At 34.2% G+C, this 23260-nt stretch overlaps 3 protein-coding genes across 10 annotated transcripts; 2 read left to right on the top strand and 1 right to left on the bottom strand.

Moving 5' to 3' along the window:
• The first annotated feature begins 41 nt into the window (after positions 1 to 41).
• Positions 42 to 11820, top strand: LOC100646658 (SCY1-like protein 2). Of its 5 annotated transcripts, none has more exons than XM_020863842.2 (18): positions 42 to 58; positions 3761 to 4042; positions 4149 to 4283; positions 4378 to 4599; positions 4721 to 4841; positions 4925 to 5011; positions 5103 to 5248; positions 5365 to 5495; positions 5598 to 5712; positions 5855 to 6000; positions 6084 to 6237; positions 6344 to 6584; positions 6923 to 7091; positions 7241 to 7422; positions 7520 to 7576; positions 7669 to 7907; positions 8213 to 8499; positions 9194 to 11820. In XM_020863842.2, exons 2-17 carry the CDS (start codon positions 3890 to 3892, stop codon positions 8477 to 8479), a joined length of 2565 nt encoding a protein of 854 aa, XP_020719501.1. In that variant the 5' UTR covers positions 42 to 58; positions 3761 to 3889; the 3' UTR covers positions 8480 to 8499; positions 9194 to 11820. The 5 variants fall into 5 exon arrangements, with proteins under 5 accessions (XP_020719501.1, XP_012165055.1, XP_012165054.1 ...); XM_012309665.3 differs by lacking the exon at positions 42 to 58 and adding an exon at positions 1668 to 2224; XM_012309664.3 differs by lacking the exon at positions 42 to 58 and adding an exon at positions 1668 to 2224 and having other exon boundaries at positions 3477 to 4042.
• A 1216-nt stretch (positions 11821 to 13036) lies between these two features.
• LOC100644253 (ribose-phosphate pyrophosphokinase 1) lies at positions 13037 to 20641 on the bottom strand. Of its 3 annotated transcripts, XM_020863846.2 has the most exons (8): positions 20456 to 20641; positions 18816 to 19023; positions 17915 to 18098; positions 16930 to 17001; positions 15679 to 15702; positions 14322 to 14545; positions 13927 to 14260; positions 13037 to 13850 (listed from the first exon to the last, which is right to left on the bottom strand). In XM_020863846.2, the coding sequence occupies exons 1-8, from the start codon at positions 20553 to 20555 to the stop codon at positions 13758 to 13760; spliced, it is 1239 nt and encodes a 412-aa protein (XP_020719505.1). In that variant the 5' UTR covers positions 20556 to 20641; the 3' UTR covers positions 13037 to 13757. The 3 variants fall into 3 exon arrangements, with proteins under 3 accessions (XP_020719505.1, XP_003396240.1, XP_012165051.1); XM_003396192.4 differs by lacking the exon at positions 15679 to 15702 and having other exon boundaries at positions 20456 to 20639; XM_012309661.3 differs by lacking the exons at positions 15679 to 15702; positions 16930 to 17001 and having other exon boundaries at positions 20456 to 20635.
• LOC100646708 (ubiquitin-conjugating enzyme E2-22 kDa) lies at positions 19656 to 22442 on the top strand. 2 transcript variants are annotated; one of them, XM_003396211.4, is made up of 5 exons: positions 19656 to 19989; positions 21070 to 21222; positions 21479 to 21561; positions 21647 to 21810; positions 21885 to 22442. In XM_003396211.4, exons 1-5 carry the CDS (start codon positions 19927 to 19929, stop codon positions 22019 to 22021), a joined length of 600 nt encoding a protein of 199 aa, XP_003396259.1. In that variant the 5' UTR covers positions 19656 to 19926; the 3' UTR covers positions 22022 to 22442. The 2 variants fall into 2 exon arrangements, with proteins under 2 accessions (XP_003396259.1, XP_003396260.2); XM_003396212.4 differs by lacking the exon at positions 19656 to 19989 and adding an exon at positions 20918 to 20974.
• Positions 22443 to 23260: the final 818 nt, after the last annotated feature.

Below are 23260 nucleotides of genomic sequence, written 5' to 3'. Positions count from 1 at the left end.
ATCGGAAAGCGCTTAAATTGCGCTGATCGAAGATAAGTCAGTGAACTTTCCTGTTCAGGTAAATTCGATTTAATTCCTATGCGCATCGAAACATTCACGGTGCATAGCCATTGGCTAAATACAGAGTAGACCTGACATCCAATGCTTCTTCATGCTCCATGTTTTAATTTGAGGGTCAGCTAACAACCGAATTATTATCCCCTTGCTATTATCCTGTCACACGAGATATTATTGATTCCGGTATAGATCCTTGAACGATAACAGAATGTGTGCCGCGATATTCCCTAAGATTGAATCGAATGTCATTCCAATGTTGGTCGTATTACAGAACGCGAGACACAAAATCCCAAATAATATCATGTCTATTCTATACTTGATCTAGTTAGATACAGTTAATGGAATGGATTACGAGCACTCATACATATACTATGCATACGAGATCCTATGATGCCGCGTGAAATAACGCGTGATCGCGGATGTATTGTAACTTTAGTATGTAGCGTCACTATCATTCGACAAATGTACTTCATTCTCCTGTATTCTGCTTTACCCTCGCAGTACGCAATACTTTGCCAATAATGGACACAACGTGTTGCGCGAGCGAAAGGGAGTACAGGAGAGTGAAGTACACTGAACAAACGATGGTGGCGTTACATACTAAAGCCACAATATGGCCGCGAACCAGTTACGTAGTATGTATGTGTACATATCAATGATATCAACGATTGGTAATGTCAACCGAGTAACTGTAAGCTCGGTAAATAAAAACAAGCAAATTTCAGTCAAATATGTACTGTACGTACGTATTTTAACAAGGCGATGAAAACGACACGGTTTTCGCATAGACGAAAAGAAAATGTAACAGATGTATATATATCTTTAACAACATGGTATAACGAAAAATTGCAAATGTAATATATATTTCTTTTCTAATAACACGTATAGGGTACAGATTTAAATGGTTGGATCGATAAGAAAATCTGTAATGTATAATATACATACACGTATACGTATGTATGTATAGAGAAATTAGCATGTTAATACATTATATGTATATACATATACGTATAATACACAGGAAGGAACTAGAACTATTTTCACTTTTTCTTAATCGTTTTCTGTTTTCTGTCGCGTCTTCTGACCTCTTGCCATTTCACACTTACAAATTGTAATTTGTAGTTAATACGTAATCCGTAAACTGTAAGTTGCGACATATGGTAACCCCTATCGACTAGTCAATTCCCCCTACCTTCGGAGCAAGCTATGGCATCCCCTAACCCCGGTCTCCGGTCCGGTGTCCCGTGACCCATAGCTACCTGCAGTCTGCAGCTACCAGACCTATAATTTCCAGGCGGAGGCTTACACCCTGGCCAGAGCCGGAACCAAGCTGGAGCCGAGGTCGTGGGCAAAGCCATAGCTCAGCCGGGATCGGAGGGCGCGCATGCGTCTTTTTAATATTTTCTTGCGACTTTCTCGTTCTCCTATCGAATGCCGACAACGTTAATTCGCACGTCGCAACGACGATGACGACAACGAAGACAACGACGACGTCGACGATGACGACAACGACAACGACAACGACGATGACGACAATAACGATGAAGAAGACGATGAGAATAAGAAGAAGAAAGAGATCGAAAACGAACACGGTATCAACGTTATCGGCTATCGCGCGAATATTACCTTACATCGTTATCGCTACTAGTAAAAATAGAAGACGAAAACAAAGATGGGAGCGAAGACGAAGACGAGAACAAGGCTAGAATTAGGGACAAGGACAAGAACAGCAACAGCTAGAACGAGAAACAACGACTATTACGTAGACGGTGGTCACGACGAAAGGAAAACAAAGAAACAGAATCAAAACAAAAACAAAATGAATAGGACGAAGAAAGGAAGAAATAGAGAAATTTGGATAAAAGAGAATAATCTTAGTGGGACGGTTGTCGAGATGTGTAATATCGGAAGCGATACGCAGGAAGGATAGTTTAGAGAAAAGCGGAGGATCCGATTATCGGTAGCAGTGTCGAAATTTATATGTGTCGGTGGTGATGCAGTCACGCGTCAATCGTGGCCGACTGTTCCTTTGGATTGCTCGCGCGAGGATCGCGCGGCGCGCGCGTGCTCCGAACTACCGCGCATCGCGCATTACCCTTCTTTCAGTTTCTTCATGCTTATAGTGCTTCTATACGCGGTACACGATTCCCGTTGTCGTCGGCAACAGGTGAGCCATTCCAAACCTTCAGCTGCCTTGTGCTCTTTTTCCTCGTTTTTCACCAATCATTTTCGCGCTGTTTCTTTTCTTCTTATTTTCTCTCTCTCTCTCTCTCCTCCTTTCTCCCCCAAAGTCTCACTCCCCCTCTCATCTCTTTACCATCTCGTTCGATTTCTTTTTCTTTCTACTTTGTCCGATTTTGTTCTCGCTGTTCCAAGATCTGCTGTTTTATTGAAGCTAACCAACGATTCTATTAACACGGTGTTATTTAACTAACGATACGACGTATTACCGCTGTTTTTAAATAATTGGCCGAACAATAGACGAATTACATTCTAATCGATCGCGAGTTTCCCCGCGAACTTGTGCCAGAGGAATCGTGTTTCAGTTGACCACAGTCGCTCGAATGGTCTAGATGGAATCGCCGACTAACCCGCTACCTTAATTAACTACCATTGTTGGCAGTCGACGAACGTTCAAGCTGCCCCTTTTGACATTTGACAACCACTTTTCCGACCATCTGTTCGGTATTGTCGTTCGAAACCGGCACGATCATAGATTTTCAATCACAGATCAAATCATAGATTTTCAATCATTTCGCGCTCAAACGAATCTCGACGTTTCGCTTCGTTTCGTTCCGTTATCCGTTATTCGAGAAAAACGACATACTCGTACGTGAAACGCGCTATTCTCTTCCCATCCTGATCCTGAAATCGATTCCAATTCTTTGCAATTCTTTGCTCGGTGCGAATGTGATAAATTTTGCGTGACAGCATCTTACTTTCTCTTACCGTCCATGACCGAAACAAACTTTGTCTCTGTCTTGTCTTTGGTGAATCGATAATACATGTGTGTGTATGGTTGTTAGTCGATCTTTAAACTTGCTGCGAATTTTTCCGAAACTGATTAAATATCGAATTAAAATTCAGGAAAAATCATCGAGTCCTCGAATTTATTTTTATTTTTCATTTATTATTAATATACACGGCAAATGGTAAACAGCAATAGCGACATGTTACCAATTATATTTATCGAAGCACGAAATAGAAAATAGAACGAATTGATGAGAATAAATGAATATCCTAGTAGAAAGTCGATTCCTCCCCTCTTGACAGCTGTGCCTAATTCGAATGTCTGTTAGCCTGTTCGGAATATGTTTATTCCTGATTGCGCGACCATTCGAAACGTAATGAATCCGACTGATGCGATCCAATTCGATTTATCTCTCGAGTTATACTCGTTGATTGTGCAATATGTATAGAGGATTGCCTACGAAGGTACGAGGTGGTAAATCGATAAGGAGTTGCGTAAGGAGAAACGAGAGGAGCCGCAAGACGAATTCACGAGACAAAGAAGAAGATTGTGAATGAGCAGATTAATAAAACTGTTGCTCTTGGAATACCGATTGATGTATATCGATCGTTGCACACGCAGAATAATCGATTAAATCACCGCCATTATTGTCATCGTCGTCGTTGTCGTCGATATTGACTCGCGATAGCGAGTAAAAATGTATCGACCTAAGAATATGTTTGTGCTTAATAGTCCAGCAGGTGTATCCGTGAGAGAAGCAAGTGACTGGAAGAGGATAATCGAAAGTTGAGAAATTTGGCCGGAGCGAAGCGATTAAACAAGGTGATTCGATGAACATTGAGGACTAACATAAAAGTCGTTATGTTTGCCAAGTCGAAAAGCAGTGGCTCAACACCGAGCGTTATACTTCCGAATCCGCTTCAAAATTTATACGAAGTCGGTAAACAATCGGCTACCGCGGGTCCCGAAAATGCTTGGCGCATATACGACGGATACACGAAAACTGATCGAAAGGTAATACAATTTTTCAACGACCAGCATCCATCTTCTTCCCCTCCTTCATTCTTCCCCCCCCCCCCCATTGTTGTCCGTCTACTTGCTCCTTTTTCTTTCGTTTTAGGAAGTGTCGATATTTTTCTTCGACAAAAGATCGGTCGATAAGCTGCACAAACCGAAACGAAAGGAGACCGTGACGGAAATTTTACGGAATGGAGCACGGCAAATGGAACGATTCTCTCATCCAAAGATACTGCAAGTAAGAGATCTCTGTCTCTGTTTTCGTCGGATACACATTTTTTTTCACAAATGCACGAAAAATCATCGTCGCTCCTCGATATCTATCCGTTTAGGCGTTCAAGGTGGAGGAATGCCCGGATAGTTTGGCATTCGCGTCGGAACCAGTGCTGGCTAGTCTTGCCAACGTTTTAGCCTATCAGGAGCAACAAGCGAATAACGTTGGTCAGTCGTCGAGTAACGTAACGAAACAAACTTCCTCGGTCGCTGGTCATCGTGCAACGTTCGCGAAAGAATACGAGTTGCTCGATATCGAAATCAAATATGGATTGTTACAGGTGAGAAACGCGACTGGGGCTCGATCTAATTTATACTCGTGTCATATACTCTATTATAATAATAATAATAGTCTTCTTTTTCTCCTCTTTTTCTCTCTCTTTCTTTCTTTCTTTCATTCAGATCACAGAGGCTCTGCTTTTTCTTCACGGAACCTGCAAAGTTCTTCATAGGAACGTTTGTCCTGCCAGTATTATAATAACCAAAAGGGGTACTTGGAAATTGTCAGGGCTCGAATTTATCGGTGAGTCTGATCGCACGATCTCGTTCGACGCGTAGTTTTCGAGACACGATCTTTCGCGATTCGTTCGTTTTTTCTTGTCGTAGAAAAAGTTAACGAAGTACCGATGATACCATTGCAACCTTGGACTAATCGCATGCCGAAAATGACGCAGCCGAATCTCGATTACATAGGTAAGAATGTAAGAATATTCCGATCTTTCTTCCATCTACTTTTTTTCTTTTTTCTTCTCCTTTGCGTTCGTAACGCGTTTACACGCTACAGCTCCGGAAGTGCAGCAAAAGAAAGTGGGAGGCTACTACAGCGATATGTATAGCTTTGGTATGACGATATGTGCAATTTTCAACCAAGGGCGCCCGTTGATTCAGGGGAACCATAGTTGTTCCGAGTACCTGAAACAGCTGGAAAACGTAAGCAACTCTTTCTATGTAATACAGTGTTCTCGTATTGCGCGTGTCTCTAATTCTTTTTTAATATATTTAACCATTTATTTCCTTGTTCGTCGTTTCCTTTTCCATTGCCACAGCTGAAAGAACAAGTTGAGGTTATACTACCTCTAGTTCCTCTTCCGCTTCGAGAAGCCGTTTCCCGACTGTTACACGTAGATCCAGAAAAGAGGCCGACCATTCAAGTTTTATCCATGATCAAATATTTTCAGTACGTAAATACGTTTCTTTCGAACGAACACTCCACCTCTTTTGTATTTATATTGTAATTATTCCACGCGAAATCATTTTCCATTTTGCTTTCATTTTGCAGAGATCCACCGGTATACGCGCTTCAGTTTCTCGACGTTAGCAAAATGAAAGACGTATTGCAGAAAGAGCATTTTTATACGACTACTTTGAAAGGAATATTGCCTTATATACCAAGGGTAATTCGTATAGTATACATATAAAATAGATTCACGTATAACGCAATACAATATAGTCTAACGATATAACGTAACGTGGAGTAATAAATGATAACTACGCGACATAAAACGCCATATGAAAACAATATATTTGAATCAACAGAAACTTTGGTATCAACATATCTGGACGTATTTGCAAACTGAGTTGGAAAGTCAAGAAGTGCAATCGGCTGTACTACAACCGGTACTTTACATCGTACAAAATAGTACACAAGAAGAGTACGATCAAATTGTATTTCCATCGTTACGGTAAATATTATATAAAAATATCTCTGTCTCGTTTCATTCGCGAATTTATTTATTATTAATTGGCGAATGGAATCGTCGCGTAGGTTGCTTTTCTCGAATCGGAAATCGATTCAGGGTACGGTAACGCTGTTGGAAAATTTGCATTTGATATTAATGAAAACATCTCGAGAATATATAGAAGGTGAAGTACTTCCAATGTTATACACAGCTTTCGAGAACTCAACTACTCAAGTACAGGTATGTGTACACAAGTGTATATCAGATAGGAAAGAAAGCGAATAGAAGAAACAGAAATGGAAGAAAGGAGAGGTAAAGGAAGTAATGAGTATTAAATGGTTCGTAGACCGCAGCATTCGTAGCTGTATCGAACGTGACCGACTACATAGACGATGAGTCCGTTCGAAATATCGTACTGCCGAAACTCCTTCAGGCGTTCGAAAAAAATTTAGTAGATTCCCGAGTACTTATGAATGTGATCCCCTGTATTTTAAATCGGTTGGAGAAGCAGAAAATCATCGATTGCATCTTACCGTTGTTGTTCAATGTAAAGCTTCAAGAACCGGAGATAATCGTTCGGGTTGTACGTAAGTACACACGGTACATAAGTACGTTTGCATCCTTCTTCCCCGATTGAAGTTCTTGGCATAGTGGTTGTATTTGTTTCGAATAAAAATCGCGTCCATGCGACCTATCTATATATACGTATGTATATATAGATAACGTGTAACCGAATCAGCGTTGATCCACAGCCACATACATGAATATGTAACGTAATAAAAACAACGACTATTCTGAAACTTTTAAACGGGGTTGTATGCGTATACGATGCACTCGCATTCCCGCGATCGTCCTCATTGTTGCTGTTGTTATCGATTGATGCATACTCGATACTGAGACCAAGGTTACGATTCGACTCCGACAGAGATTTACAGATTGATGTTAACGGACAAAAAGTACGGACTTTCTGTCAGCTGGATGGCGACTCGAGCGATGCCTTCTTTGCTACCTCATACTATCAACCCGGCATTGACTCTCGAACAATTTGAATTACTTCTCAAGGTGTTACAAGATATGCTGAATCACATCGAAAGGTGATGAAACGTTTGTTACAGATAATATAGATTTTACGTATAACTTGCGAAATTTCTACAAAGCATCGATAATCGCTGTTACACATTTTTTCGTTTGTTCTTTCGTTTTTGTTTCGTCGTTTCCTTTGCTTTTTTGTCCTTCCGAACAGAAATCAAAGGAACCAGTTAACCCTGGACAATCTGTCGTTGTCGAGTCCGGAACGATATCGAAGTTTACGGCATCAACATAGTACGGATAATATGTACGTCGCGCCTTTCAACATACCAAACTTACGGATCGAGCAACGTAAAACTTCTTCGGCCGAAGACATGGCTCGGAAAAATAGCACAAGTAAGAATGGCACGAATGAAGCAAATCACGTTCGAAATGCGTGTATAGGTAGAATCGCAAGTCGCGTGACTTTATAATAAATCCGGGTGTTTCGTAGATTCGATGTCGTCGACGGTTTCGGCGGAAAACATGGCGAGAAAGAACTCGATGATAAGTAAGTGATTTTTCACGTACGCGTAATGGTACTTTCTACTACTTTTATAGACGAACGTTGTTCTTTAATAATTTCAACATTGTTCGAATCAGCCATGTTCAGATGGTTCTCGTCCTCGAACAACGACAACAGTAATTTCTTGAAAGTGGCGAATACCTTTACGAGCAGGCGGTTATCGGACAACACTCTGATGACACCGAAAATCCGGGTAGCACCGTCTTGCGAAAGTTCTCCAGGTGTTACACCCGGCGATGGATTACCAATCCGGCGCCATTCGAGTACCGGCCCTCAAGATCGGCGAGGATCTAATATAAATTTATCGCCTCCCTTGGTATCGTACCTTTGCCATCCTATCGTTTACCCTGTTATCCTTTTTTCTTTCGGATCGTTGTTTCAACTAGGAAAAGATAAGAAGAAATATATAAAACGTAATAAACCAACAACAAATAAATTGACCGTTTATAGTAAAAAGTAAGAACTAGTTTTCGTAGAAAAGCAACGGGGCAGAGAAAGAAAAAAGAAAGGAAAAGCAACGAAAGAAAATGAAAGAAAGAAAGAAAGAGAAAAAAGAGGGAAAAGAGAGAAAGAAAGGAGGGTTGCAGTAAAGGGAGTAGTAAAGTGTGATTCTCTCGATAGGGTGGAGGAATGCCGATTACCAGTAGCAGTGTGCCATACTTGGTTAGTTCAAGCATGAACAGTATACGAGGTTCGAGGCGTCCGTCCGTTTCTTCGACGTCTTCTCAGCAAGGGACCGGACTTCTACAGCAGGTTGGCTCCAGCATGGTAAGACAACAACCCCCCATCTGCCTCAACCTCAATGGACTACCACCACCACCACCACCACAACCACAACCACCAACACTTTCTCCATTACTCCAGCTACCGGGACAGCCTTTCCACTGACCCTTCGTTACAGCTGCAGCGTAAGAATATTCACTAGCTTATCCGAAGACGTCGCCGATGCTCTTTTTTCTTTTCTTTAGTAATATGCGACTCGTAGATCGATAATGTCCATCGTTCTAGTCACGCTGTGTCTTCTTTTCTTTCAAAAGAGAAACGAGAAGTAGAGAAAAAAAGAAAGAAAAAGGGACACCATCTCTGTGATTACGACGTAAAGTGAACATCGTTCACGGTATTCACGTATATTCACATAGTGGCGCATTTTGCAATTTGGATAGTTTGTCGAGCAAAAACATATACATATTTTTTTCTTACAGCAAACGGACAATTCCTGCTTATCCTACTTTTCTCCCATGTACTCTCTCTCTCTCTTTCTCTGTCTCTTCTTCTTTCATTCATTTTTTCACTAGTTCGCTCGCTCGCTCGCTCGCTCGTCCAGTTTTATTCCTTCTTACCTTTCTCTGATTGCCTGCTCTGATCTACTACTCGTAGTCTATCGTATCTTTTATTGTTCACGATCTTCCGATTTCCTTCGATTTACGTATATATGTATGTACAAGCACCAATGCTTCGCAGCTACTTGCATCGCGTGCATATATCATGTATATATCGTGAATGATTTTTCGGAAATCGACGAAGCAAAGTAACATATTGTATCATTTCTCGATGGCACGACGAACATCAGTAATTATACGCTCGTCTTTTGTTTCCTTACAGTACCAATTCTTCAACAAACAATTCGACGCTTGAACCGTGACCTTCATAGGATACCGCGTACCCATTGTCGTAACGAACAATTGGTTACTAGTTACTAATTACTAGTTACTGGTGGTTACCGTCCGCGCGACACGACGCGACGCAGTCAAGGTAAATAGCAGCAAATAAGAATATAAGAATAACTTCAACAAGATCTCGTTGAAGTTGGAGAAGTGGCTTTTGGTTGATCGATCTCGCTACATTATCCTATGTATGTACCTAGTCGTATCGGACGTACGTCGAATAACTTTTACTCTTGATATGGATATACTTGGACCTAAAATGTATCGGTCATCCGTAGAAACGTAGTAGCACGAGTAAGAACTTTGATTTCTTGCAGAAAATATCGATTTATTCGAGACCTTCTAAAGTGGCCTAATCCCATAATAAGTAAAACATAGTTGTCAATTTGTCTGTGTAATCGTTTAAGACATTCTGAAAAAACACGAACAAATGTGTTTAATACGTGGCCTGTCGTTGCACGTAGAGTCGGTGCAGTTGAAAGTAACGCGACCTTTCGACCAAGTGGCGAGAGTAAATGCGTTTTAAAAGGCGCTCGAAAAGAGAAAAGCATTTTTCCATGCATGTTCCCGCAAGTACAATCAAATATAATTACGTAACGTAATGCGTGAGTCATCTCGACTATTCCAAGTCAATTATAGGTAATGCTATCAATTTCTTCATATTATGCATCCGATTTTTCTCTAAATATCACTTCTTTTCTTGCGAACGTAACGCTGAAAGCGAAAATTTGACTGCTTTCGCTACCTGAAAAATAATAACAGATTATCTCGTTGTATATCGTTTCGAGGAAAATAACTTTGTTTATTCTCTCATTACTAGTAAGCAAACTTATCGTTATTTGCGTTCGCTTATGACGGAGGAAAAACGTACGCAAACAACGTAACAAACGTCGATGAAAAATAGGAACACGTTGTATAGGATATAAATTGTGTGTTGGAATCTGATAGAAGCGATTGAGAGTTGAAAAATTTCATTTGTGTAAAAGTGTCGTGCAAAAATATCAGATGTTGCAATTAGGTGTATTTCGATGCACATGTATACATATCAACATGCACAGTTGTACGCGTGATAGCTTAAATATCTCCATTTTGGCGACATTTCCTCTCCTCGATCGTGTTGGAAGTTTGTTCGTTGAATTCTCGATAAAAAGTATATTGTTATAGTATATTTTGGAACGTATGCAGGTGTGTGAGTGTGTTGTGTACGAGACGATATGCGTAGAATCGTGAAAATGTAAGAGAATGGAAAAACGAAGAAGAGGATAAATATGTTAACGTTAACGTAAGAGTTAAACATAAGAGTACTTAGGAATGTAATAGCAGGCAAATCGCAACAGATTGAATGCTTTTCTGGATAATGACGCGGCACTAGAAAACAAAGTGTCCTTAAGATTCGCGCTAAGAACTAGTTTTCGTTAGATCACGATCTGCGTGATCAGAAACGAATAGTATCGTTGAGATAGAACTGCGTGGACAATCTTGGACAATCGTTGACAATCATCATCGAGATCGAGAACTCGCGAAAAAGTTGATGTCACTTTTAAACCGAATTCCATTGAATTTCATTGGCCGGAACGATGTTTTCTTCCCTGCGAATCATCTCTTAACGATTAATTGGCGGGAAACATTTGAACGGTTGTTCATGCAATATCGCTTCGGCCATCACCGGTTTATCGGCGAGAAAGCGAGTAGGGATCTCACGTATTCCAAGTATCGCGACTGTATCGTACAAACAGAAAATGACAATCATATTCGATTGCGGAGCTACGCCGAATATTGAAATTTTCCAATTCTAGAACGTAAATTTCTTTGACCCGTCGTGTGTAAGTAAGTAAGTACCTGTCGTCGATCGATAACGTCGATCGTATTATTCTTCCCATCGAATGTTTTCCTTCGTCCACTTTGTCGTGTTGTTTGTCGCTTCTTCCATTTTGCACCTATATTCCCTTCTCTTTATTTCTTCCATCCTTCTTCCTAAGGTCTATTCTATTCCACCTTGACCGTTCCGATTTTACACGGTACAATGGCTGTGAACCGTTTAAAAGTTGAAACGATCATACCCCCCTTTTCGATGCAGACGAAAGCGTGACAATACCATGGGGTGACTGTGAGACTGAGGAACTATCGCGAGTGTATTGCTACTTATTGTTAGATACGATACGATACGATACGATACGATACGATACAATACGATATAGCAGTAACGGTTGAGAAGAAACGGGACCTCGTGGTAGGCATGTATCGAAGATTGACTGCATCGAAATCTAACGCGAGCAATTCGCTGTTTACGATCAATTACGATGTTCCCATTGTCATTATTGTTATCATTGTATTCTGTAATTTTCTATGTGTAAATGCGAATACACGCAACGAGTAACGTGCTCAATGGATTTCCTATCGAGGTGTCGAACGCGATCGGTCATTCTCCGTGATATCTTTCGCAACCGACTTCCTTTCTCGACTAACTTTAGTCCGTTCTTCGATCGTCCGTCTCTCGTTATTAAGTATGTATATTTCGTGTATCTCTTTCGAAGGATGTACCATAATAAAAACGATGCTACTTGATTTAATGTATCTTCTACCTTGTTTACGTCGTTTCGGATACTACAGATTAACAAGAGGCACGAACAAAGTTATCGTTAATAAAACGAAACGCGAAATTTGTGAATGAAATAGCGAAGAGCTATTGGGCTACAGCAGGAGGGATAAGCGGTGAAACGCTGGACACGCGGCTTCGCTTCCCTAACCAAGCTTTACGTATCACGAAACAGTGTGTGTCGTACGTCTGATCAAACGAGTATCTGAACGAATAATCTTTTAATATTTAGCATACATTTTTTACAAATATAAAAATTTCATAATTATATCTTTATTTACACATAATGACATGTAAATAGAACAGTTTTGTATTTAGATAAAGTTTTAATTTACATTATTTTAAGAAATTATGTCACAAATGTATGTATGTCTAAACAAATTATAAAAACTTTGCATATTATGTATTTTGAATATAGAAATTACACAATTTCATCATCATAAATTGTTGCACATAATACTATAAATTAAGTTACACATTAAATCAGATATTTCTATCATATTGAAATATATATAAAATCTTAGTCATATCAACAAAATATTTGGTATTGTAGTTAAGAAATATGTCATGAATAACTTCTTTACGACTGTTACAATTTCAATTACAATATAACGAACAATATTTATTAGTTATATTCCGTTCAATAGTGTATAATAATATCTGAGTATTATAATGCAACTTATATATCATAGGACAATATGTTATAATTAATAACGAAAATTAAACAAATCAATTTGATATTTAATTAGTGAAGTAAAAGCTTGTTTCAGTTAGATTTTATACATAATATAACTTTTGAAAAAATAAAATGTTTCTAAATATTTAATCAATATATCCAAAATATTAACAGTAAATTAATAGTAAAATGATCATGCACATAATTTTTCTATTATAGTAATAAAGAATTAAAATTGCATTTTTTAAAGATATTTATTATAATATCCAATTCATCAACAGGTAGCATTTTTTACTGAATTAAGAAAAATTTGCATGTAAACATTGCTGTATTTATATTGATTTATATCTTTGTATCATATTGATACAAAGCTAACTATAAAATCACTTTCCTCTATTAAATGAGGCAATCATTTTTTCCGGTAATAGAAATATGTTCATATAAATAGTGACTTGCTCATTAATTTTTAAAAATTGTAGTAGTAAAAGATACTTGAAAAAAATACAATGTCTTTTTGACGTCATTTTTCTATTGTATACAACGTAGTACACAGTGTATTAGAATATTATAATACATCATACTAGAGCTGTAAAAGTTAATTATTCTGACGTGCTTATCAGTTGATAAATTGTACATACATATTGCAAATTTTTACATGTCTGTAAAAAATGAGATATGCCTCTACGGCGTAATTAATTATATATATATAATATATATATATATATAGCTCGTATAAATGGCTACTTGCACTCGTTACGATACCCTTTGTCCTCATACAGTTTTACACAACTGTCAGGATCATTATGTCATTTCATATCTCAATAACAAATTATAAAATTTAAGTTAAACAATATAATAGCTATATGTCCTAAATGGGAAAATGATGTATTTTGTATATTAAATGACAATCTAGCGAAAATTTAATTATTTTTAAGCAATTTTACTTTGTAACTTCTTTTTGTATATATTACTTATTAACTTTTTTTTTTTGTTTTTCGAAATGGATAATATAGTATGTTTTAGCTATTTAATGTTTTACTTTCTACACATGTCTATCGAAAAAAAAATATGTATAGTTAACCAAATTAAAAACGGGATATTGGTGCTTATCCCAAGTCGCTTTTATAAGCAAATTAGTTTAAACTAAACTAAGAATAACAATAAACAGATGTAAAAAGATACATTCTTCTTACATAGTTTGAAAGAGTATATTATCAGGAAGATTTTCATCTAGTACGGTACATTTGAAAACAGGTACGATACAGATTCACCGTTATGAGTCCGCCTTACAGCCTCAGCGAACATCATTGATACATCAATACACTAAAATATACCAATACCAGAATCAAGTATACAAATATATAAATATGTTAAATATATATTAAAATTATTCATCTACCTGTATCTTTGGGCAATCCTGCATATGGCCGTCTTGAGGAATGGTATTTGTTACTACCACAGCTTCAAAACATGCATTGTTAATTCTACTAATCGCTGGGCCACTAAAAATTCCATGTGTTAAAATGGCATATACTTTTGTTGCTCCAGCTTCTAAAAGCTTTTCTGCTGCATGACAAATAGTGCCACAAGTGTCGGCCATGTCGTCTACTAGAATAGCAACTCTGTCTTTTACATCTCCAACTAATACCATACTAGCAACTTCATTCGCCTTTTTCCTTTCTTTATGTATAAGAGCAAATTCAACATTTAATCGATCAGCAATAGATGTTACCCTGTTGAGATAATTTTCCTATAATATATTTGCTTTAGATCAATGCTAATTTTAAATTTTACCTTTTAGCACCACCAGCATCTGGAGAAACAATGATGCTATTTCGCCATTCTATAATGTTTTCTTTAATCCATTTCAAAACAGCTGGTTCAGCAAATAAGTTGTCAACTGGAATGTCAAAAAATCCTTGTATTTGACTAGCATGCAAATCCATTGTAATAATGTGATCAGCTCCTGCTACTGACAACATATTTGCTACTAACTTTGCTGAAATAGGCGCACGACTCTGAAAAAAGAAGATAAAATCTAATTTTAATCTTATGAAATTGTATGAATCTCTGAAGTCCATTTGCAACTGGAAATATCCTGCAATTTGAAAATACTGCCATTAAAATTTTCGAAACCTTTTAGAAAGCATTTTATAAGGTCAATAAATGAAGGAGTATATAATTCAAAATATATTTTTATAAAAGATATGTTATACAATAGAAGATTCTTCCTTTGGAGGGGACAAAATATGAATACAATGGCTATGTATTGAGATATTCGTTAAAAATATATTGTATGTGTGTACATACAGATAAAAACGAAAACAATATGTTGCAAATGCATCCCAGTTAGATTCAACAGGAAAATGTAAGTAAAGCAAAATTCAAACTTATAAATTACAATACAGAACACAGTGCATTCTGATACCTTAATTTTTCATGAAAACATTTAAGGACATTTGGGAAAATAAAATAAAGTTATAGAATTCTGCAGTTATGATCAAAATATATAATAAATATATTGATGTACCATTGATATTTATATTAAGAAACAGTGAAATTCTTTAAACAAACACAAATGCATTGTGTTCAGAAAGGTAATAATGATAAAATTATCTTAATAAACTTATCTGTAATAAATATGTTTCAAAGAAGCTAATTGATGTTAATATTTAAAAAATAATATTTGTTTGCAAATCATTTTATTGGCATAACATTCTATTACCTAAATAACACAATCACAATTTTATCTTGTCAAAGCACTATTTCATTAAGAAGATAGGCATTTCATGATTAGTAGTATACTTGGACAACAACATATTTAGCAACATAATAATTAGTACCCATATAACATACAAGTGTGTATCCCATTATGTGTATGTAGATTATTAAAAATGTATGTAGAATGCTATTATATTAATATTTTGCCCTCTCATACAGGTATCAATATGCTATGACCAAATAGTTCATTCATTCATTCATTCATGGGGATACCATTGTGCTATATAGCAATAAATATAAGTTTTGTTAGTCCTACAAAGAAAATTTTGTAAAAAACTAAGAATGATATAACAACTCAAATTGTTCATCGAGTTATAATTACAAACATTACACTCGACAAACGTTACAATCTTGTTGTTCTTATACTCACTGTAGAGAGGTCGGGCACAAAATCCTGAAAATACCCAACTATTCAGAAATTTATGTAAAAGTAAAATGAATTTTTGACAAGAATTATTTTAATAATAATATTTCTTCCTCATTACAATCTATTGTATTTGGAAATTACTTATCAAAAACTACATTTTGATAACAATAATAATTGTGTTATTTTAATTAAATTTTCATTAAACCAATATGCCTCCATTGTGCTTATTTCTTTTTAAAATGTTGTGGCGACTTGTTATTAACATCTTAAAAAGGATACCAGTAAATTTATTAAAATATTTAAATTTAAGATATTTATTAAAATAAATTGCATTCAGAAGACAATGATGGTAAATATTATAGTATGAATGCACGGAAGGCCCCCCTCGATGAATTGTGATATTAATTTTGCAATATTCATGTGGGTTATCTAACTTCTGATAACCTTCTGATAATTACTAAACACACAGCTTCGGTTACAATATATTCGTTGTTTACAGCTTTGTTAATTACTTATTGCAAAATTATATGAAATTTTGTTTCATTAATATGTGCCATTTTGTAAAATGTAATGTTACAATATATATATATTTAATATAATATATATATATATATATATATATATTAAAATACTTGTATTTCTGAAAAATTAATTCATGCAAGAAGAATATGAGAGTTAAGTATTTGCATTAAACAATGCATATATCATTATTCCCTAGTATTTCATATCTTCAAGCAACCCCATAAAATGTATAAGATGAATGATTAATACTTTTTAACATTATATATAATCCTTGATTTGTTGCATGCATACTATGTTATATATTTATATATGGAAAGAAATTTGCTAAACAGTGGACATACATATAGTTCCAGTGCATTGTTTCTTTAAATATGAAATTTTGCATGTATATTTACATGCAATGAATATTTAAATGAAATATTTAACGTGTTTAGATACTATATCTAAAACTTTAAATCATTCCCTTGTAGAATATGTCAAAATTAAATATTAGTATTAATTCATGTTAGTTATGATTTTGCAGAAATAAGTATAATATAGTAAATAATGTAATCCTGCTAAACAAGACTACTATTTGGTATGATTCAATGATGTAAGCCAAAATATTATAAATATGTATATTTTGTATGATGATGAAAACTCATGTTTTGCGTTCCAAAGTGATATTACTCCACTGGCCTGTTGCAAAGCTATTAAAAGTGAATAGAGCAAAAAAAGACCGCTACAAGTTACCCTGAATTTCCACTCGTTTGACTTCATGATAATTTGTTTCTTAGAATTTCTGTTGTCACGTCCATCACCACCCTGTGAAGATATCATATAAAAAAAAATTAACTTTTTCTTTAGCAAGCCATGTTTTCCTTATTATGGGGATCAAACTTTTCAGTACTCATAACTATGGAAGATATAAAATAGACAATTTTGATTAAAACCACAACTTATTAGATAAATTATTTGAAATATGTATATAATGTTATTATTATGTCAAAAGTGTTTAAGAGAAATAAGCACATAATAAATAATTATTTGAATAATAATATATATACATGGTTAAATTAGGAATGTAACTATTATATCATTTTATAAAAATTATAAGCATAGCATTTTTCTCCCTACAGGAGTATCCAATTTATTTGCATGTGCAAAGCAATGTAATCATATTAATTGATAACATAAATCAACAAAATGACTATTATGTACTTAGAGTACTAGATTCACTAAAACATAATTCCTATAAGTTATTTTGTTATATAAGTGTTTTATATTTACACCTTTTTTATATGATTCATTTAAGGTAATAATTAAGTGATTTTACTAATTTCTTTATATATAAATATGTATTAATATGCAAATAGGTACTTATAGATAAATCTACGGTTGGATAGTCAATAACGACAAGACAAACAAGTATCGCAATACATTGTAAATTAAATTTACCATCATACATTATACATCATATGTAATCTAAACAAACAAAATGTTTCGGTATAAGATTTCCACAAATATGTTTGTAAAATATAAACAGTGCATACATTTATCTTATAAGATATACCACATAATATTAATAAAATTATAAGGCAATATAAGTAATTTAAATAAATTAAACTTTATCAATTATTTCAAAGTATTATCAGTTCTTTGTATTTTACTAAATTTCTATGCATAATACTATAATAGGTAAAAAAATAAAACACATTATCTTATCAATGTGTCCTACCTTATCCTTCTTATCTTGTCTTGCATACGGGAAACAAGGAATTACAGCAGTTACTCGAGATGCAGAAGCAATTTTACATGCATTGATCATAATCAATAATTCCATCAAGTTGTCATTTACTTCTCCACTTCCACTTTGTACAATGTATACATCTTCTCCACGAACAGATTCTCCTATTTCCACGCTAATAAGAGCATGAACAAAACAAATATAATTAATATCATATTAGTGAAACATATTATATATAAACACATATAAATATAAATTTGTGCTATATATTAGCTGACTTACATACAAATTTAGAGATATTGTTGTTTATCTTTTATTCTTAATATGCCAACAAATCAGAGTTACAATTGTTCTCTAACATATGCAAGCATAAAAGTAAAATCTATATAGTTTACTTATTTTAGTCTACATACTTGATTTCTTTCATTCTTAAAATTATTCCAATTAAAAAATTGTATACTTTATGATGAAAACCAAATATGTATAAGTACTAACATAGCAAAAAAATGTATTTATCATATGTTTACACACAAGTTAAAATACTCTATAGAATTATGTACTAGTATTTGTGAAAGTATAATATTAATGTCAGAAATCGTTAGAATGTGTATTAATAATTGTACCAGTTGACCTTCAAGTTAAACATCGCGGCTCGGTAGTATACTAGAAAACCGGCCTTGCGCGACAGGGTTGTTTGTACTCTGGTAGGGTTGATGAATTAACGGGTACATATATGGAAATGGCAATACAAGAGTGATAAAAACATTCTGCGCCTTATGGAACGATATATCAGAAAGGAGGAATTTCAATAAGATTTGAAATGACACGTGGTCGGGACTTGAGTTTAATCTAATGACAATAACGTGGTTATAGCGGTGAATGCAACCATTACCATGTTTCGAGGTTACTAAATTTCTTCGTGACAACTTTTCCAATGTCAATACCGAGTCTGTCAACGATACGTTGAGCCAAATCTGGATGCGATGTGCCACTGAAGACTTTAATGTTTGGCATTCTGCTCTGTAAAAGTCGCCCGCGAGAATTTTCTAAGTTTGCGCGTAACAAACTCTTAGCACGCACTGGCTGGGACACAGGCATCACTAAAACAGAAACCACAAAGAGACTATCCAATCAGAGAACGCTTTTAAAACCGGATGTGATGTTAATATTATACTCCGCCCATCGAGTGTTGGACATAACCGCGCAAATGCATTTCTTATCATATATTTTTTCCGTTAAAAAAATAATAGACTAAGAAATATCAACAAGATTATGTTACTGCTTGATGAAAATTATGACATTTTTATAAATGTTATTCATGACGTATGTTATTATTGCAGTAATCTAATTATACGTTTAAGGGGCATGATAATAACCAATTTCATAATGTAATAATACTTAAAATTACACATTTTACAAATAATTTAAAGATTTCAACTATATTTTTTGCTTAGTTTTATATCATGCGTAATTCGAAGTGGATGAAGAATTAGTTTAGTTTGTTGGCAAGTTTTTATTTATCTTATATACTAATTTATAATCTTGATAATTAAAATTGTTATTTCTTTACTGCATATTTCTTTTGGTGTAAATATGAAAACATGTGAGACACTTTTTTATGTTTTTATAGAAGATAAAAATAAGTTACAAATAATTGAATTATTATTAAAATTTACATTTTTCCATAATTTATAAATTGGCGCCATAACGAGCAACGACGTGAACGTAGACAAAATTCAAAAGGGTGAACACGAGCGAGTGACAGTCAACTTTTCTCATCAATGTGGCGCCGGCAGTGATTAAATGATAAATTGGATGTATCCGTGAGCGGAGATTTTAGTATAGAACACGAGTTAGAACGTTCGTTTTTCTAAGTAGAGAGAGAGAGCAAACCCAAATATTAATACCTTAAAGGTTTTGTGCACGTTGACGCATTCAGCGAACTTCGTTAATTTATTCGATGATGATGACAGTGTACTGACTGTCTCACCGATTCGGAAGCTATGGCGAACATCGCGGCATTGAGAATCCAACGCGAATTTAAAGAGGTTATAAGAAGCGAGGAGGTGAGTGAATAATAGTTTCCTATAATTTTAAAAAGTATCGTTTGTTTTTTACTCCAGATATAATTATTAGAATCGCTAAACAACATCGTACAGTTATGTTATACTATCCCAAAGAAATTTCATGTGTGGCGTGACAAAAATGTGCCGCAATTCATTGGTTGATAAAATCACCGCGAACAAAGCGTAGGCACCTGTTGTATGGTATTCTTGACTGTCATCAGCATTTAAATTCATCGAAATTTACCAATAAAACGTTACTGTTTTGTTGCATTCAAAAATATTTCTACCATATATTTTTGCTTGAGAAAAAAAAGATTATGAATAAATTTTCTATATTTTTTAGATATTTCAATGAATTAACGTGTAACTCCAATTATGCAAAATAATACATATTTTTTGTGTTTAAATATAAGATTAATGATTGACACATGTTTTCATCTATGAAATCTTTTGTTTAAATACATACCATTTCCCTTAAATTTCTGTGAGCACTGACATATTCGTTTGCGCTTGTGTTCTGAGAGATCCATTCTATGTGCCCAAGAATATTTGTTTTCATTTATCATTTCCACATGTTTATAGAGAGGCAGATTACACCAGAATGTCTCAATCTTTATGTTGTGACAATATGGTAAATTATCACTATAAAATATTACATCAATTCAGTATCAGATGATAATGTCAATAGGTCATTTGGTTATATCTTGCACACAGTTTTGGAAGAATTATTTTACATGTGTCACTGCAATACCATCTTCTGTAGAATATTGTTATTTGTTATTTATAAAACTAATATGTTTTGTAATTTATATAAAAAGTTACATAATTGATTAAATATTAATAAACATTAGACAATTGCAGTATAATAACCCACAATTATGCTTTCATGTTATTGACTTTTGTGTTTTTATTATTCATTTGTTTATAGATCTAAAAAATGTAAGATTAATTTTGTTTCATGCAAATTGTAGCCATATTCACTCATGTAAGTATGTATTTCATAGAAAAGGTTTAATGGTAATATAAACTGATAATGAAAATATCAGTGCTTTTTAGTAATCTGTCTAAATTTTGTTATAGGTTGCAAAATGTGCAATCAAAGTTGAATTGGTAAATGATAGTTTTACTGAACTAAAAGGTGAGATAGCGGGTCCGCCAGATACACCATATGAGGGAGGTAATTTTGTGCTCGAGATTAAAGTTCCCGAGACATATCCCTTCAATCCTCCTAAAGTAAGCACTTTGTAAGTCAATATGATTAATATATGTTAAAGTAATAATTTTGTATTATTTAATGTTAAGACAAGCTAATATAACCTAAAACATGACAAAGCATTTTCTGAGTTCTTTGTTTTATCATATATTTCAATTTTATACTTAAAGTTTCTTTTCTACAAATACTCTACAATCATAAGTAAAAAAAATTGATTTATATATATTTCTTGGGATTTAGTTATTATATTTCAGTAAGCATATCATTCTTTTATAGGTACGATTCATAACAAAAATATGGCACCCTAATATATCTTCCGTAACAGGTGCTATATGTTTAGATATATTGAAAGACCAGTGGTATGTAATTCTATTAAATAAGATAAAAAATAATGATTTTTATGTTGCTTGAAATATATTTTATATTTCTTATATTGATTTTTAGGGCTGCTGCTATGACTTTACGTACGGTACTGCTATCATTACAAGCTTTACTATCTGCAGCAGAACCAGATGATCCACAAGATGCAGTAGTGGCTAGGCAATATAAAGAGCATCCAGAAATGTTTCGTCAAACTGCCAAACATTGGACATATGTATATGCAGGTGGTAAGTGCATATTGTAGAGAATTAATTGTAACATGTAATTGCAATTTTTCTGTAAACACTAAAATTATTTACAGGACCAGCAAAGATGCCTGATTTAGATGATAAAATAAGGCGACTAACAGATATGGGTATTGAGGAACATAATGCAAGAGTTGCTTTGTCTTCATACAATTGGGATTTGGAACGTGCCACTGAGCAGCTCTTCAGTTAGTGATAACTGTATAGTTAATCTGTCATATAAAAGCACTGCTCATTTTGTCATTACAAAACTTCTGTAACACCATGCCCAATTATTGATACCATAGCAGTTTCATAATCAAATTCAGCACCTGTAACGACAATATTTCAATGGCAAAAAAATTCACAGGAAATTCATTTTAATAACCTTAAACAATACTCATTTATTTAACGTGTAAAATAGGCATGAAGGAACAGTAATTAATAAAATCTATTAAGTCCAACTTAATAGCACCACTTAAAAAAAACTGTATGAAAAGTATGTCATTCTTCATCTTACGTTTATTAAAAGTTTAAAAATGTTATTTAAGCCATAATGCATTTATCATTTTTTTCTTTTTAACAAAAACAGTTTTATATGTTAAACATTTATTAAATCTCTTTGTACAAATTACTGTATATTTCTAAATTTCTTATTGGGCGTTCCTTTCTCTTTATGTCATTATATTTGGTGATATATTTTTTGCTTTTCAATGAAAAAATGTTTGCATGAAATAGTACTTAGTAAACTTTACGTTTTGTTTTTATAAATCAATGTCTACTCTGTATGCTTTATTACCTTAAAATGAAAACCAGTTAGTTTATACTTTTATCATTAGATTTTTGTAGATTTCTTTAAGCCACAAAGAGGTTTATCTACTATTTAGATCTGATTGTACATTATTGAAATAGACACCAACCTGTTAGCGTTAAAAGGGATTTGTAAAAAAAAAAAATGATAAACATAAATGCTATACTGTTGATATTTAAATTCTGTACATTTTTGGTAAAGGGTTATGTTTCAGTGATTCATAATTTACTATTACTATCGTTTATAAATGTTTTTTTACGTATGCATAGTTTTCTGTACTCGAAGCTGGAGATGTACATTCCATATTAAGAATTGCATTTATTACATCATTAAGAATAATGGTACAAAGCAAATTTGATTTTTAAATAAACATAAGTTGAAAGTTAATAATAAAAAGCTATCAGAAATTATGGCATTGATACTTCCATATAACATTGACACTTCCAGCTTATGAAATTTCAAAAACCATTTTAGATTAAAAATATTTAATGAAATTTATAGTTATATTGTTTGTGAAGAATTGCAGGTTAAATAATTTAAGACACTAATTATTCTTAAATCTCTAATAAGATAGCAGCCTATGTAGAATATATTTGAAACTTGTTCAAAAGAACTATTTGTATAGCATTATATGTGTTATCC

Source organism: Bombus terrestris, chromosome 7 (assembly GCF_910591885.1).
Source record: "Bombus terrestris chromosome 7, iyBomTerr1.2, whole genome shotgun sequence".
Taxonomy (NCBI): Eukaryota; Metazoa; Arthropoda; class Insecta; order Hymenoptera; family Apidae; genus Bombus; species Bombus terrestris.
Note: the sequence above shows the minus strand (reverse complement) of the source record. Positions and strands in the feature narration are given on the sequence as shown.